Source organism: Lagopus leucura, unplaced genomic scaffold (assembly GCF_019238085.1).
Source record: "Lagopus leucura isolate 7727_CA_CO unplaced genomic scaffold, USGS_WTPT01 Super-Scaffold_100002, whole genome shotgun sequence".
Lineage (NCBI taxonomy): Eukaryota > Metazoa > Chordata > Aves > Galliformes > Phasianidae > Lagopus > Lagopus leucura.
Window position 1 is genome coordinate 77,360,098 of NW_024962263.1, and position 17,781 is coordinate 77,377,878.

A 17,781-nucleotide genomic window follows, 5' to 3' on the forward strand; every position below is an offset into this window, starting at 1 on the left:
CTCTCATTTTTATGAGCAATTTTTTTTTCAGTCAGTTTAAGACACTCCTTTTGCTGTTATTCTTTTTTTTTTTTTTTATGTTAAAATTTTGTTAAAATACTTCATAATTATTTACATTGTGCCTTGGCTAAAAGAGCATGCTACAAAGAGAATGCAGCCAGGCAACAAAACCTTCAGTTTAAGCAATGGGGTGGTGTTTCCCCTCATTAATCTGAAGGAAAAAGAAATGCTTTCTGCAGCAAAATGTCTCTGACATTGTACAGTTCTGTCCCTGAATGTTCCTTCTTTCTTAAACAAGGGTGGTATATTATGAGTCATTTCTGGCTTTTTATTGTTTTTGTTTTTTACAGCACTACAAACGCAATGCATTTTGTACAAAAGATCATTCATAACATCATTTTTATTACAGCTACTACAGTACAACTACTTTAAATGCCCTCTTCTGCATTTCAGGTTCTTATCAAAACCAGAGTTTTAGGTAAGACATTAACGCAAAAAGACAAACTTTGACCCCATTTTTTGCTTGTGAAGAAATTTACTTTCAATTATAAAGACAGACAATAAACACCATGTAGTGCAGTAATTACTGAATACCTACCAGCCCTCACAAACTTTACCCTATGCCTTTTAGATGGAGTTTCTTTTTCATTGCACAGGAATCACTGTTCGTGCTTTGAAACAGCACCAACTCAACTACTTGTTTTGATAGGAAAAAGGAAAATTAGTTTCAACCTAAAAGATGGGAAATTTCAATCGGATATAAGGAGGAAGGTTGTTATGACAAGTGTGGTGAGACACTGGGACAGGTTGCACGGAGAGGTGGCAGACGCTCCATCCCTGGAGACAAACTGGGCTGTGCTCTGAGCACCTGATGGAGCTGTAGGTGTCCCTGCTCATAGCAGGGGAGCTGCAATAGATGGGCTTTAAGGCTCCCTTCCAACTCAAATGATTCTACGATTCTATGAACTACCTTAGCATAGCCTAAGCAGCCAGGGCAGACAACAGAGAAGCATCTTACATGCATTCAAATACTGTGAAACCAGAAGGCGTTTCTATACGGGTGAAAATATACCTACACAAGAAGTGCAGTGGTACACATATAAACGGATAGTACGTAACCAGCAATTTCCCAACGTGACCAGCCAAAAGCAGTTTGCCCAGCCGCTCCCCTTTGATACAAAACCTGCGCCACAAGCGTGAACCCACCCAGCCTCAGCCACCTGCCCAATGCCACAGCCGCAGCCAGCCAGCCCCGCCCCGCTGCCGTGACGTCACTTCCGCCTCGTATGGCCCGCTCTTCCGGGCGCCGCACACTGCTTCCGTCTCCGCGTTTCCACGGCGACGCGGCGCCCCGGCTTTCTCCGGTCCTGTGAGTAACGGTCGCCGCTCGGCGCCGAGGGTGGCCTTAGCGCTGTGTCTGTCTCGATCCGCCCGCGCGGTTCCTCGCGTACCGCCTGGGCGGCCGCCGGCTGGCCTGCTTGTCCAGGACGGGCCTGTAGCTGCCGAGCGATGCCAGGACAGCGGCCCGCAGGCTGCGGTTTGGGTCGAGGGGCGGGAGAGCCGAGAGCTGCGCGTATGAAATCGGGCAGCCCTGCGTATCGCCATGTAGCACTGGGGCAGGACCCCGCGTGCAGCTCCGTGAGGCCCGGAAAACCTTGATGATTTAAGGAGCCCTGTCCGAAGCCAAGGGATGTCACAGAGCCCTCTAATTTTTGTTGAATGATTTTGTCTCAGACAAGACGACCTGTTGAGCAGAGGAGGTATAGCCACGGTAAGAAGTTTGTTTGTTAGAATAGTCTCAGACAAATACTTCATCGTTGTCTTATCTGTGTGCAGGTTGGTTCAGTGGGACCCGTTGGCATCCAGAGATGTCAACCCCACCTCTGGCCGGGGCGGGGATGCCTCCCGGTGCATTCTCAGGAACGCAGGCTCAGGCAGCTAGGGAGGTCAATACAGCATCTCTGTGCCGTATTGGCCAGGAAACCGTGCAGGACATTGTGTTTCGAACCATGGAAATCTTCCAGTTACTGAGGAACATGCAGGTGAGAAAACTTCTTTTTTATTTCTAATTTGGTGATCATCAGTTCCCTTCTTGTGTTTTTACTACTAAGTGATTGTGTGCACATGAAGATAGTTTGGGACATTTAAATACATGAATAGGCGAAACTGCCTTGAAAAAGGGGTTTGTTGGAGACACATATACAACTCTGAATACATTTGGCTGTTCCTGTGTATTTAGTAAACATGGAGAACATTCACAAATGCTGAATTGTCATTTCTACCGCAGTAAATATATTCCAAATGTACTTAATGACTGTTTCACAGAATTATATTAATCACAGAATCACAAAATGGCCAGGGTTGGAAGGGACCTCAAAGATGATGAATCTCCAACCCCCCTGCCACATGCAGGGCCATCAACCTCCCCATTTAATACTAGACCAGGCTGCTCAGGGCCCCATCCAGTCTGGCCTTGAACACTTCCAGGGACAGGGCATCCACAACCTCTCTGGGCAGCCTGTTCCAGCACCTCACCACTCTCTCTGTAAAGAATTTCCCCCTGACATCCAACCTAAATCTCCCCTCCCTCAACTTAAAACCATTTCCCCTTGTCCTGCAGTTATCAACCCTTTCAAAGAGTTGACTCCCCTCCTGTTTTAAGGCTCCCTTTAGGTACTGAAAGGCTGCAATGAGGTCACCCCGCAGCCTTCTCTCCTCCAGGCTGAACAAGCCCAGCTCCCTCAGCCTGTCTTCATAGGGGAGGTGCTCCAGTCCCCTGATCATCTTTGTGGTTCTCCTCTGGACCCTCTCCAACAGCTCCCTGTCTTTCTTGTACTGGGGGCTCCAGACCTGGACTCAGTACTCCAGATGGGGCCTCACAAGAGCAGAGTAGAGGGGGACAATCACCTCCCTGTCCCTGCTGGTCACCCCTCTTCTGATGGAGTCCAGGATACCATTTGCCTTCCGAGCTGGAAGAGCACACGGCTGGCTCATGTTGAGTTTTTCATCCATCAGGACCCCCAGATCCTTCTCCTCAGGGCTGCTCTCAAGGACCTCTCCTTCCAGTCTGTATGGATGCCTGGGATTCTTCCGGCCCAAGTGCAAAACTTTGCACTTTGCCGTGTTGAACCTCATCAGGTTCACCTGAGCCCAGCTTTCTGGCCTGTTGAGGTCCCTCTGAATGTCATTCCTTCCTTCTACCGTGTCCACTGCACCACTCAGCTTGGTGTTGTCAGCAAACTTGCTGAGGGTGCACTTGATTCTGTCATCGATGTCATTGATAAAGATGTTAGAGAGCACCGGTCCCAAGACAGACCCCTGGGGGATGCTGCTCATTACCAGCCTCCACCTGGACATAGAGCCATTGATGACCACCCTCTGTCTGCGGCCTTTCAACCAGTTTTTTTATGCGCTGAGTGGTCCATCCATCAAATCCACATCCCTCCAATTTGGAGATAAGGGGAAGATAACTGTTTAGTGAATAGTGAAGTGTATTTATATGATGTTTATGTTTCTCTGTTTTTGTTAACCTCTACGGAGTAATTTTAAAGGAGTTGTCATTGATCAGTGATATCATTCTTCTGTAGTATTTTCCACTTAAAATGTTGTGACATTCTATTCATTATTAAAGTGGACAGAATCCTCTTGATTACGTACTGAAGAGAATGTACAAACTTCTTTCGTGTTTCTCTGTTGACAGCAGAAGTGCATGCTCTCAACTTCAGAGACAAACATGCAAGTAATCACTCCAATTCCCTTTTTCCCTGTATTTTCATGTCTCCTGAAATTTCCTTCTGTAAATATTTTATGTAGATACACAGAGTATTACATTGAATTCGCATTGATTGTCTGAAATGTGACCTGGGTTCAGGCAGAAAGTTTCTCAGATGGCAACAGCAGCCATGCTTAAGCATGGATTAAGGCATTCACTGAAAGTTACAGTGATCGATAATGACCAGGATGTGGAAGACATGAAGCTGTTTGAGAGCAGTGATTTGGCACATGAGATGGGCAAATAAGATTCAGATTTTTACAGATAAAGAAAATAGAAATTTCAGACTGTGAGAATATTGTGATGGTCTTATAGTAGAATGCACAAAAAATCTCTCATTTGTCTTAGATTTTTTTATTTCCTATAAGAGAAAATAATATTTATCACTGTTGTGTTTTGGTTCTCTGAAGTTGCCAAATGGTGTAACTTATCATACTGGAACATATCAAGACAGACTGGGAAAACTACAGGAGCATCTCCGTCAGCTATCAATACTCTTCAGAAAACTGAGATTAGTCTATGACAAATGTAATGAAAACTGTGCTGGACTCGATCCTATTCCCATAGAAGTGAGTATCTTTCTGTATCTACAAATTACAGGTCAGACTTCGTTTAAAATCCTAGCTGTTTACCTCAGGCTGTGTGCACTCACCAGTTTTTTTCCTCTAGGGGAAAAAATGGGTCAGGGGAAGTTTTTCTTTTAAGAGGTTGTTTTAGTGGAGTAAGTCTGTGGTGAAACAATTGCAGTAGTTGCAATTCTTTTTCCTTTTAGTGACTTAGTATTTGTTGCTGTGAAGTTAACAAAATGCTCACTTTCCTCGTGTCAGGGTGAATGAAAGTGTCACATCATTTCTCTTATTATGTTTCTTAAATTCTTATTTCAAATTTTCACTGATATTCTCAATCATATTGTTAAATGACTTGACATTCTAACCTTATCTTTAACGAATATAGACAAACTTCTTTTTTAAACAGTCAAATTACTTAATGGCTTTTTTCTTTTACTTAACTGACTCCCGGTTTCTAAGTCATTAGTGGAATGTATGTACACTGCTCTTCCCTCCTTACTGCCAATTGTTAGCCTTCTTAATGATACTGCACTGAACAAGACAGGCAGTTATTCTGTGGCTCATGATCTAATTCTGTAGTAATTCATAAAATCATAAAATCCTTAGAGTTGGAATGGACCTCTAAGGGCCATCTAGTCCAGCTCCCTTGCAGTGAACAGGGACATCCACAGCCAGGCCAGGTTGCCCAGTCCTGATCCAGCTTCACCTTGAATGTCTCCAGGAATGGGGCATCTACCATATCTCTGGGCAACCTGTTCCAGTTCCTTATCACCCTCACTGTAAAAAGAATTTTTTCTGTATATCTAACTTAAATCTCCCCTCTTTGAGCTTGAAGTCGTTTCCCCTTCTTCTGTCACCACAGACCCTGCTTCAGAGTCTGTCCCCTTCTTTCCTGTAGCTCCTCTTTAGATACTGAAAGGCTGCTATCAGGTCTTCCCAGAGCCTTCTGTTCTCCAGCCCCAGCTCTCTCAGCCTGTCCTCATAGGAGAGGTGTTCCATCCCTTGAATCATTTTTGTGGCCCTCCTCAGGATGCACTCCAACAAGTCCACATCTCTCCTGGACTGAGGATTCCTCATCTGGATGCAGGTGAGACCTCACCAGTGCAGAGCAGAAAGGCAGGATCACCTCCCTTGCACTGCTGGCCATGCTTCTTTTTTCGTAGCCTAGGACATGGTTGGCTTTCTGGGCTGCAAGAGCATGACTGATGTCTGAAAACATGTGCAATTCCATTGTCACCGATCCACTTGTCTTAAATACTTCAATTTTTGCTTAGATTTTGTTGCTTTTAAAATATATATACATCCATAGCTACTCAGCCTGTCTTCTTCCCTGACACTGGGAAGTGATTTTGAACATCACTGCTGCTAATCAGTGACAATGTTGTCACTGTACTTTATTCTGAGTAGTCAGTAGTAAATGCTAAGTTAGATACCCACTTCAGTAATTATTTTAAGATTAGGAAGGTAACTCCTTACTTTCTATGAGATAGCATTGGGATAGATTTATCTGCATGTTATCTGCAGTATTACAAAGGGTGTGCAGCAGTTTGTTAGTTTGCTGCCACTTAAGGCAGAAACCCCAAGGTGAGTCCATTGAATTCCCAGGCTATAAAATTTAGGTTGATGTTACACGTTTCTTAACTCGCACTACCAAAACCACTTTGTTGTTCTGTCTCTTTTTTCCTGTTTGCTTCTTGTTTATGGCAAGAAATTGTGTCATTACCTTCCATCAATTAAGTTAGTGTCTACTAACAGTATAAAAATATTATATTTCTTTCATTAATGTGTACTGCTAGTTTAATAGGTGATCTTATCAACTTCCTTTTAGCCAACATAATAAGCTGTAAGATTGTTGTGAAGGAGATACAGTTACAGAATTCTCTCACTAGAGAGAACTGCTTTATTTGTGTGTTAGGTGTAGTTCTTTATTTGAATTCAGAGCTTTTCTTACAGATGGGAGGTTTTCAAAGGAGACATTCTATTCAGGGCATTATTTTTCCTTAAGAAAGAGGAGGAGCTTTTTCCAAGAGTGTTTAATAGCTATGCTATTTTGCTTTACAGGGCAGAGGGTAACACGGCATTCTTTGTCCATTTCAATAAGTTTAATGAGCGTGGCCTCCAAAAGCTTATGTGGAAGAAAATATGATTTTCAGAGCAAGTCAGAGTTTTCAGCAGAATGCTGAAGGTTGCTGCTGAATGCTTCGTATTACACCTCAACCTGAGTAACAAGTTAATATGCGTTATATCAGCAACCTGTTCCCTGACTTTTGAACTGTCTTGCTCATTTGCATCACTTACTAATATTTCATTTGTCTGTAGTATGTAGATTTGATCAAGGGTGTACTTTTGCTACCAGCTTTAGCTTTTCTCAGTTAAGGACAGAAAATTCAACAGACTCCATGTGTGCATGTGATGTTTAAATTGTAAGTACGTTATAACTATTTTTGAACAAGGTGTTACTTTGGAAGAGTTTGGCACCATCCATGTATGTGTTTTGTAGCTAGTACATTTCCTGAGTCTTTAAAAAATTTTTTTTGATCAAGAGCATACTGATATTCATTTAGAAACTCTTTACTGAAGATCTTGACTTCTCAAAAGCTTACAAAAAAATGCAGTGCATTATGCGCTTGAGGAGATTACAGTGGAAAATCGCTATGGAGAAATTCCTATTAGATAACTGTGGGCCTGATCTTAAGAACAGCCAAACAGAAAACCAATAAAATAGAAAGTCATAATTAGGATATTAACCAAGTATTTAATCTCCATGTGTAAAGTCTGTCATAAATTATGTTTGGGACATCACTGAAATACTTGATAATAATGATAACTTCGTGTTTGTGTTATTTCATAGTGTGGAGTAGTAAGCTTTAAAATCACAGTCTATAGAGTTCAAAAATCCAAGGTTACCTGTGATTGACCTCTTAAAATGCTAATACTGAGCTCTGCCTGCAGTCTAGGTGTGACAATATGTGCTGTCGTATTTTTTTGAAGCACAGAAATGTCTGAGGCCATTGTGAGGCTGTTGGTTTTGAGGTGATGAAGTATGCCTGTCTGCATTTCTTTCTGTTCAGGATGTTTGAACCTTTGAAGGAAACTGTTAGTACCTCCCCTTTTCAGGTTTTTTTTCCTTTTTTCTTCTTTTTAAAAGCTGACCTTTTTTGTCTTCTTAGCAACTTATTCCATATGTTGAAGAAGATGGCTCCAAGCATGATGATCGTGGTGCTGCTAGTCAGCTTCGTTTTGCTAGTGAAGAGAGAAGGGAAATCATGGAAGTAAATAAGGTAAGGAAGTTGAAATTAATTTGTGTAATACAGGAAACGTCACTTTGACATTACAAAGCCTAGGTTTCTAGACTGCTGTACTAAAGACCATATGTGCCACATAACTATTTTAGAATTAGTTTTGTTAAACAATTTTTTTTTTTGCTGCAGCACTGGCTACTGTCGATTTTAGGTACTGTAACAATTTTAACTTATGACTCCTTTTAAAACAGTATGTATTCTTCTGAGTATTCACAGAATCATAGAACGGCTTAGGTTGGAAGGGACCTAAGAGCATCCACTTGCAGCCCTCCTGCCATGGCAGGGTTGCCACCCACTAGATCAGGATGCTCAGGGCCCCGTTCAGTCTGGCCTCCATGGAAGGAACATCTATAGATTCTTTGGGCAACCTGTGCCAGTGCCTCACCACTCTCTGAGTTAAGAATTTCTTAGTAACATCTAACCTAATTTTTCCCTTTTTAGTTTAAAGCTATTCCCCCTTGTTCTGTCACTATTAGACTGGTAAAAAAAATTGGGCTCCCTCCTGCTTATAAGCACCCTTTGAATACTGGAAGGCTGCAGTGAGGTCTGCTCAGAGCTCGTCCTCTTCCGAGCTAAACAAGCCCAGCTCCCTCAGTCTTTCTTCATAGTAGAGGTGCTTTGATCATCTTTGTGGACCTGCTCCTACAACGCTCCATTCTTCCTGCAGTGCTGCAATTCAGACCCTTGTTATGGCAAAGTAGAGGGGGGCAATCAATGTTTTATATCGAGGTCATGGTTAACCCAGTAGATGCAGGCAATACAGATGGAGATAAGGTAGCTTACTTGAATTCTAAATATGCATTAGGCAAATGCATTAATAAATGGATATAAGACATCAGATGTGTAAGTATTATTACAATTATGATGTGTGTTGGTAGAGGATTTTCTGGGCTACTTCCTGTATTTTGACAATGTGAGGAAGTGCATTTCTTTTGTGAAGTACAGCATTTATTGAATCTTGACACGTTCAGAAAAAATGTACTATATGATAAAGAGGCTGTTAAATTTTCAGTTTGAGTGGCAGTTTGCAATTGAGTACAATTAATATAGACAGATATAAATCTAAAAATAAATATGCTGTAGTAAGTGATAATATTGCATTGAGATTAAATATAAGTCATTTTAACAGATCATAACATTAAACATTGTTCCTGCCATCTGTAAAGTACAAAGATAAGATTAACTAAGTATTTGTGTGGCAGTAATATCTGTAAGTGCTTGGTAAAAAGCAGCCATAGTCTACAAAAAGAACTGAACAAAACAGGTGACTGTCTAAAATATTTTTGGAGAGAATTATCACTGGATTTACAGCTTTTGAATTATTTTCAACATTTGCATTTGTCTTCAACAGTTAAAGATGTACCAAACTCTTCATAACCCATTCATTTAGAAAAATTCATGTATATTGTACAGGCAAAAATGAGTACTATGTGAATTTGGAGAAAAGCAGTTGTCTGCTTTCCTGTTGTGTTCTTTCTGTTCAGTGCTGATGTAGCAGGGTGGTATGCATTATATTGTATGTAATGTTACCCTGAGAATTTATGCACATTTATTTGCAATCTTTAAGTGCTAATAAGCTTAACTGTCCATATTTGATATGTTTTTGATAGTTTTATGACATGTTTTGCCCTTGTTGTTGTACTTGTATGCTAATGTGTTTTTAAACCTCGCTGGCGTGATCTTGGGAAGTGAATTTCATAAATGTTTATGATGGGTTTTAAATCTTAAGAAGGTTAATGATGTTACAGGAGCATTAGTAGTAAGTTAGCAATTAAAAATGTATTCAAGCCATCACATAAATCTGGACTGAAATCCAGTATTTGCTTGTAAGTGCCTAAACATAATTTTCAGATTTTCAACAGTAAATTTTAAGAAGATAGTTGAACATTCAGTAGTATTTTTGTGGAAAAAATGCTTATGTGCTGCAAGGGAAATTGAAGCCTCTTGTTTTTAAGCTGCACTTTTAAAAATTATTATTTTCTTTTTCCAATTTCAAAATTCAAATTGTAATATACTGCAGTTTGGGGAAATGCGAAATGTTTTATGACTAGAAATAACGCAAACCATATTTTCACACACAGGAAAAAAAAAAAAGGTAGAATCATATTAATCTAATTTCTGATTCTGGCTGCTTAAATAGCCTTCTCTGTTGCTTTACTGGCATTCCTGATAGCTTTTCAGTCCTGTGTAATTGTAGCATTCATCTCCAATTCAATTTTGGTTAATTTCTTTCAACAAAATTTCAGTAACATAAAGCGTTGATGAAAATGCTGGGACATGAAAACCAATTGACAGATGAAGAAGCTTTTTACATCTTCACTCACTATCTTTTCTCCCTTCAGCTGCTTGTCCTGATCGCATCTCGCTCTGTTTGCTGTGAACAGCATAACCCAGTGCTTTAGCATTATTGAGACTTCGGAATTGTTGGGCCTTCCATGGGTTGCTTAAGTCCTGGCTTGACTTCCCAGGCAGTCTGGTCTTTCTAGTGATACCTATGTGTGTTTGAAGAACACCACCTTCCAGTGAGAAGCACAAACAAAACTAGTAGATAATATAAAGGTTTGTTTCATGCTCACACAAAAACTTACCCCCTTTCAGGAATCACTGACTTGAAACTGTATAGTTCTGGTTTGCTCCGGCAGCTCTCTGGAAAGAGGGGCAGCCTCACTTAAGGAAGTGGGAACCATCCCATGCTTTCTGTACTTACCATTCACTCTTAGGGTAGAAGAACCTGTTGATGTAGCAGAGTACCAAAACTGCAGTTGTTTTTGATATCAGTTTAACACAGTGACATCTTATTTATTTAATCTGCTGTATTACACTTAACTTTTAGGTCAGAATATTTAATCACCTAATATTGGCTAAGAAGTACTTGTCCATTAATTAAAAGTATTGATCAGTTTACAAGGTAATGAATTTCTGTCCTAGCAATTCAATAATATCTAACAACTGTAACTTAAGATGAAACCTATTAAATGTAAATTGAGAGAGACTTTAGCCATACAAGAACAGAATGCTTATAACTGTGCACAACTATTGTAAGAAAAACAAAAAATGTATATTGTTTGTACCCACTAACTCTACCTTTTGTATGAAACAATTATTTCCTGCACTTCCCACAACTCTTGGTTATTTCTTTATAATAGAGTCATAGAATGGCTTTGGAAGGAATGATGAAGATCATCTAGGTCCAACCTCCTGCCATGGGCAGGGCTGCCACTCACTAGGATCAGGCTGCCCAGGGCCCCATCCAACCTGGCCCTGAATGCTTCCATGGGTGGTATATTCACAACTTCCTTGGGCAGCCTGTGCCAGTGCCTCATTATTCTCTGAGTTAAGAATTTCTTCCTAACATCTAACCTATTTTTTTCCCTTTTTAATTTAAAGTGACTCCCCCTTGTTCTGTCACTATTAGACCACGTAAAAGTCAGGCTCCCTCCTGCTTGTGAGCTCCTTTAAAATACTGGAAGGCTGGAGTGAGGTCTCCTAATAAACTTCTCCAAACTAAACAAGCCCAGCTCCTTCAACCCTTTTTCATAGTACAGGTGCTCCAGCCCCTTTGTGATCTGGCTGGATGGGGCTTTGAGCAGTGTGGTCTTGTGGGAGGCGTCCCTGCCTGTAGCAGGGGAGCTGGAACTAGATGAACCAGTGCCTTCCAACCCACTCTATGATTTGTAGCCCTCCTCTGGGCTCACTCCTACAACTCTGCATCCTTCCTGTGCTGGGAGCCCCAAGCCTGAACACAGTACTCCAGGTATCAGTATTTGCTTTCCAGTTGGAAATTGGTGAGGAATTTCACTCTTTTTCTGTAATAAATAGTTTACAGTTCCAGTATCAATGTAGTATTTGCACTGTTTTGCTAGTAGAATTCCTGTAAGTTTTTAGTGAATATAATTACAAATGGCAAATGGCAATTTAGCTGCTATTGCAAATTTTTTCTCTATTGCCTTCATATTTTTTTTTTTTATAGTCTGTATATAATATTATACCTACAGGTTTCTTGCCTTCACAATACAGCATCGTCTGTAATATTTTTGAGATGTCAGGCTCAAGTTTTGTAGTATATTTGATAGGAGAGACAGCAGAAAATATCAAATCACAGACTGAGAATGTTGTAATCTGTATTGCTGCATTATGGACAGTCTTTTTTTACTGCTTGTTTTTAGAAATGGAGCAAATACAGCTTTGGGCTTTTTTAGATTCTGCAGGTGGCCCTTTTGAAAATAATCACGCTAGATATTTTTAATTAATCTTTGCTAACTGGCTAACCATGATCTTGCTAGGAGTGGGAAAGACAATCTGCAACCTTTTGAGTTAAGTTGCTATGAATTTACCTCAGGGCTTTTTTGATAATGAAACCCTTGTGCACTGGAACCAATGTTGTTTTGTGGAGTCCTTTCATATGACAGCAGTTTGCAACTATCCTATCTCTTCACAGGGAAGAATTTTGCCTGAAAACTACTTCTGCCTATGTAGAAACTTGATTTCTTTTAAAACTATCTGTCACAGTATTTACCTTTATTTGTATTTCTTATTTTGTAGTTGTGGGATCCTTTTCACCCCAGATATGAGTGTGTACCAAAGAACACTTCAGCAAGAGAGGAAGAATTGTTTCTTTGGACACTGTCTCAGCACATCAGTCTGCACTGAGCATGTTTTCCTGCTGTTTTGGGTACCAAAATGGCTGTCTGCAAGGACAGAGAATTTAGGCTTAGTGTCTAGTTCAATCCCTAGGTCAAAGCAGGGCCAACTATTATAGATCCAGTTACTCAGGTGGATATCCAGTAGCTTTGTGAATTTTTGCCTACTGCCCCTCATCCTTTTGCTGTGCACATTTAAGAAGAATCTAGCTTTGTCTTTTCTATAATCTTCATTAGGTAGTTAATTAGTGTGAAGGAAACGTTAAACTGTTTTAATGGACACTCTTATCTCTCTTTGAGCAGCAGAGCAATGGATACATGGCTTTGCTGTATGGCTCAATACGTGTAGCGTGTTGAGCATGGAGTGGAACACAGGCTGTCACTGTTGTCCCTGCTGTTGTCAGGAGCGTGAGCCATTTTCCTACTCACTGTAAGGCTAGAGAGAGACTGAAAACTCAGTTTCTCATTTCCAGGAAGGATAGAACAGTTGTCTGAGAACAAGATCAGAAAAAGTTGCAGATAATGAATGATGAATACATTGTATTTAATTGCCCAGAAATTAGTGTGTTAACAATGAGTACTCTTCTAAACCACTTGAAAAATACATGAATAGCCATATGTGTGTATTTATTATGATCGAAAGTGTTCTTTAATATAAATTGAATGGCCATAATTTAGAACATCACCTGAAAGCTTCAAGAGAGTTGGAGCAAAGTACTGATTCACTTTTTCCCTTACAGCTTTTTTCTGCCCTTTACACATAGTGTTGTGAGTCTTTTGACTACAAAACTGTTTTCCCACCTCCTTGCCTTAGAGATTTCATTGTGAAGGGCTCTTTTGAAAAAGGTTTCTGACAAAGCTGGAATAAACTATGGCTGGCATAGTATTTTTTTGTCAAGCAGAAGAGATGCCTTTAAAGCACAAACACATACGTTTGATGTCTTTACAGGTGTCAGCTGGAATGTAGTCTTACTCTTCCACATCATTATCTTAGGCTGAAGAAGAAGAGAATTTTAACAAATAAATTAGGTACAGAATAATGACTCATAGTGATGTTTAGGTTAAAATGTGAAAGATAACTGAGCTTAATATGAAGAGAGATGGGATCAGTGATTTCACAAATAAAAGTTTTGATACATCTCTGATAGAAATTTGCAGATTAGCCTAGACAGCTTTGATTTCCAATGAAATGAATGTGAACCAAAAATGAGTTTTAGTCAAAAATGGATTTTGGTCAAAGCTGAATTTACTGAATCCAAATCTGTACAAAACGCATCAAGTTCTTTATTGTGAATTCCTGGAAAGATAGGTACTGTCTGGGTGGATATTATGGTTCTCCCTCTTCTTTTCACCTACTGCTTTTTGTGCTTACATTCATGTTTTCAAAACTGCTCTACCTGGCCTAAGGACTGAGGTCCATATTGCTGCTAAAGGGTGTAATCCTTGTCAACTGCCTCATGCTGGCACTGGTATTTGCCATCAGTCAAAGCGGAGAGGTAATCATGCTGGAAATAAGTATCACTGGAGAAAACCCCTCAGGACTGTTTTTTTGGTCAGATCACCTTTCTAATAGGTGAACAGCAGAAACATGCCTGTCAGATATAAGGTGAATGTGCCTAAGTTACAAACTACCTCAAATAAGATAATTTTTATGTGCTGTCTTAAAACAGATAAAGGCAGAAGCTGTAGCATTTATGTAGGATGAAGTGCCTCTTCTTGTTTCATACAACCATTAATCCTGAGAAACAGTCCAGAGATCAACTAAGTCATTTCAGGAGAAGGAGGAAAGAGTGGGAGACAACTTTGCGAGCAATCTGTTCAAATGAAAATTTGTCAGCAGCGCAGAAGCTTCTTTCAGAACTTGTAAGTTTCCCAAGAAGGCCATTTCGCCTCCTTCCACGGCAAAGTGGAGATGTCCTTCATTGGATAAGGTTAGAGCCTTAAACAGAGACCAGCACTGCCAGTGCCAGCGTAGGAAGGGCATGCTAATTATATGCCATGATCCTTGCTAGCAGGCTGTGACAGACGATGGTCCACACTGCATAGACTGCTAACAAAGATCTCTACGTGCTTTTCAGCTAGGATGCCGCGCTCTCTGAAGTGGAGCTTTTCCCCTTGCCATTTATTCTTTTCTCAGCCTTGCAATCCAGAGACGGTGCTTCACCTTAGATGTTTTTTTTGACTCTGCAAGAAGTAGAATAGAAGAGCTAAGGAAATAAAACACCAAAGAAAAGGACTTAAAGTTATCTTCAGAAAGATATAATAAAAAATATATTACTCACCTCTTTACAGACACTTTGAAATCAAATGAAATCCAGTTCAGGGGTTCACTTGTCTAGCGTAAAAATCCTGTTTCATAATAGTTGCACAAGAAATGAAAATTATTGTCTTATAGAATGAATCTTTTGAATGTAACTTATGCAAAGTTCATACGGGCATATGTACAGAAAAGCGTGTAACAGTACAGTTAAAAAGGGATGGAGAGAAAACAGTCTGCAGCACCAGAGGTTAATGGTTCTTCTTTGTCTAACACGTAATCATCACTGAATGCTCAGCCTTCATTTCTGTTGGTGAAGGCTTTGGAAAATAATGAACTGATGTGCCCTCGGTGTCAGTGAGTGACAGTTTGCATTAAGCTAGTTGTTTGGATGTTACATTTCTTGATTTCTCTGAGATTAAATGTTGAGGGTGGGAAATGGAAATGCGTTTTTAAATGCCACAGGTATGAACGTGCTTGTTTATCTCATCTCTTGTAGTCTGTAAAGCATCGAAATCTTATGTCATTATGTTTTGCAGGGAAGCAAAATTATGTCATTTAAGTATTGTCATAGCTACATCCTTCTCTCAGTTCTCCCTCTTATCTTTCGGTAAGGAATCCTTGCTCTATATAGTGCAGTTTTCAATTAGCAAATGGAAAAAGATTAGAGAAATGCACGTTGTAACTTAAAATGGTTTTTAGTCAATCAAATGCTTGCTTAGAATTTCCAAATCAGTTCCAAACCTACATCTGTTTTACCTTCTTCTGAGGTGTCAGAAAGGAGTCAGAGTGTGGGCTCTGCTTCCAGGGAACGTGTCCACTGAAATGTGTTCAGAAATGTTTCCCTTTCTCAAAGCACAGTGTTCTGTGCTACTGTCCTGCTGGACGCTTAAAAAACATTGGTTTGTTTTTCACCTGAAAAGACAGGGCTCTGATTTTCAGTATGCTGCTTCTTTTGTTGCTTCTTTTTGTCACTGTTACAATTACTTTAGTTACTGAGCTGAGCTATTCCTTTAATGTATTGCTGTTTGTGTAGTACAGAAGAAACAAAGTGATGTAAAACCTGAGACATTTTGAATGGCAGCAAGTCTTTCCTGTGCTTTGGCTTTACTTAGAAATCTGGGCTTCCCTTATGAATTCTATCTCTGATGTGATGAGGCTGACTTTATATCAAATTTGAACGGAATGAAGGGCATGGGCTTGTTGTTAACAATACACACTAACTTATTACTTGGCAGCTTTGATTTGAGCAGGAAAATGGATAAATTGGATAATAAATATGTGTATTACTGTGAAACATGAACAGTTAGGAATATTCTGCATTGGCTTAATGCACTGATCTTCTGTAGACATCATTTTTAAGTTCTGGTTCCTCAGATGAAAGTGCATTTTCTACTCTTCTGTCCCTTCAGATGTTTTTGCAGCAAGTACACAGTTGTATAGCATTCAGCATACTTGGGAGGACAGCATCACGTAGCTCATCAGAATTGACCAATGTAGGCAGAAGGTGTAGAAAAGCTTGATTGACTTTGTGGTTTTTCAGACTTTGACTTTTAATACCTTGCTTTTCTGAGCACCCAGCTTATACAGTGCATATTAGCATAAATTTAGCTGTTCCCTGAGCTCTTCTGGTCTCAAATTTCACTTCCTTCTCTTTGCATCAAGTGCTGTCCTTTGGACTTTGGTTAGAGGGCCAATGGCCACAAGCTTGCTCTTGTTGAAGGGATCAAGTGTTTTGATAAAAGAGCGCTGTGAAAAGAAACAGCATTCCTCTCTAACAAAGGTCTTTAACTTCTGAGTCTTTCTTGTATTTTAAGAGTGTGCTTTCAAGAAGATGTATTATCTAATATTGCTCACAGACAGCTGACAAAAAGATACATATAGCATTTCGTAACACTAACTTTTCTTGAAATCCTGAGTGTACTGTTTCAACTGATGACAAAAATCTTCTCATAAAATCTTCCCACAGAAACTGAAACTGAAGAATCAGCAACTGAAGCAGATCATGGATCAGTTACGGAATCTCATTTGGGACATAAATGCCATGTTGGCAATGAGGAACTGAACAAGGAAAATCAAACTCCATAACAGAAAATATGCAAATATGTTCGAGTATGCTTCATTTTAAGAATAAATATTTTTTCCTACAACTATATGGAAACAGTACCTTCAAGTTCAAAATGTTTTTTTGTGTGTGTGTGTGATGACTTATATGGTGTTGGCTTTGTTTTCATAAGAGTCATCCTGCAGATTGTACCTGAACAATTTGCTTAGGTTGATTATAATACATTTTGTAACTTAGAGTAATTTGAATTGCTGTGCAAGTTAGATCTGTGTAAAATAAGCATTTCTGGATTTTTTAAATAATACATTAAAATACATTTTAAATATATAATCTGCTTGCATTCAGTCTGTAGTGCAAACAACCTATACAGAATGGGAAAGTTGCAGTGCAGAACAGTAGCTTCATTAAACTACAGAACTGAAATAAATTATCAGATCTTGTGATGCAATATGTTTCCCTATTGTAGGAACATGAATTACAAGGTACTGCACCTCAGAAGTTCATCTTATCCTATTGTTGTTATGTTGGTAGCATTAGATAAATCAGAGCAAAATCAAAACCTACGTTAAAATTACTCATCTTCTCATGGATATTATTAAGTAATGAAGTGTCTGTTATATATCCTTGACCTTAGCTCCTTCTGTAACTGTATGTTATCGTCTCTTGAATACTGCTCCAACTGTTGTCTGTCCAGTATTCTTGTAGCTTTCTGTATGTTTGCAGTACTTTGGTTTTGTGCGATTTTCATTAATCCTTCTCCTGTGAATTCCAGTCCCAAAAAACGTTGGAGTGTATGAGCAGTTTATTATTATCTTGAGTTATTCTTCTAACTTTCATCTTTTATTGTTCTACTCTGGTGCTGTTATTGTCCATAGATGCTGCGAGCGCGCAGTGCCTCTCTTTACAGATTAACAAATATCTGAAGTAATACTGTTTCAATATAAATCCTTAGGGCAATTGATTTTTAATGCAGGCTGAAAGCTGACCATTCTCATGACTTGCTTCATGCACATAACTTTAAATTCTCATTCCATGCCCAATTAGATTCCTTAATAGTTATGTTTGGAGGGTTTGCACAGAACCTTCTGAAGAGCCCAGTTAAATGAATTTTTTTTTGAGAAATGTGGGTTTTGGTACTGAATTCTTACAGACTACAGATACATGGTTTTAAAAGTT

At 39.6% G+C, this 17,781-nt stretch overlaps 1 protein-coding gene across 2 annotated transcripts; it reads left to right on the forward strand.

Annotated features, from left to right (window-relative positions):
- The first annotated feature begins 1,289 nt into the window (after window positions 1–1,289).
- On the forward strand, window positions 1,290–16,932 carry MED30 (mediator complex subunit 30). Of its 2 annotated transcripts, XM_042870103.1 has the most exons (5): window positions 1,290–1,369; window positions 1,837–2,042; window positions 4,183–4,341; window positions 7,512–7,622; window positions 16,510–16,932. In XM_042870103.1, exons 2-5 carry the CDS (start codon window positions 1,869–1,871, stop codon window positions 16,603–16,605), a joined length of 540 nt encoding a protein of 179 aa, XP_042726037.1. In that variant the 5' UTR covers window positions 1,290–1,369; window positions 1,837–1,868; the 3' UTR covers window positions 16,606–16,932. The 2 variants fall into 2 exon arrangements, with proteins under 2 accessions (XP_042726037.1, XP_042726039.1); XM_042870105.1 differs by lacking the exon at window positions 4,183–4,341.
- The last annotated feature ends 849 nt before the right edge of the window (window positions 16,933–17,781 follow it).

Excerpts from the sequence above, each read along its gene's own strand:
- MED30 (XM_042870103.1), top strand. The coding sequence starts at position 1,869 with ATGTCAACCCCACCTCTGGCCGGGGCGGGGATGCCTCCCGGTGCATTC. Across the intron at positions 4,342-7,511 it reads TCGATCCTATTCCCATAGAA|CAACTTATTCCATATGTTGA; the intron begins GTGAGTATCTTT and ends TTGTCTTCTTAG. Across the intron at positions 7,623-16,509 it reads AAATCATGGAAGTAAATAAG|AAACTGAAACTGAAGAATCA; the intron begins GTAAGGAAGTTG and ends ATCTTCCCACAG.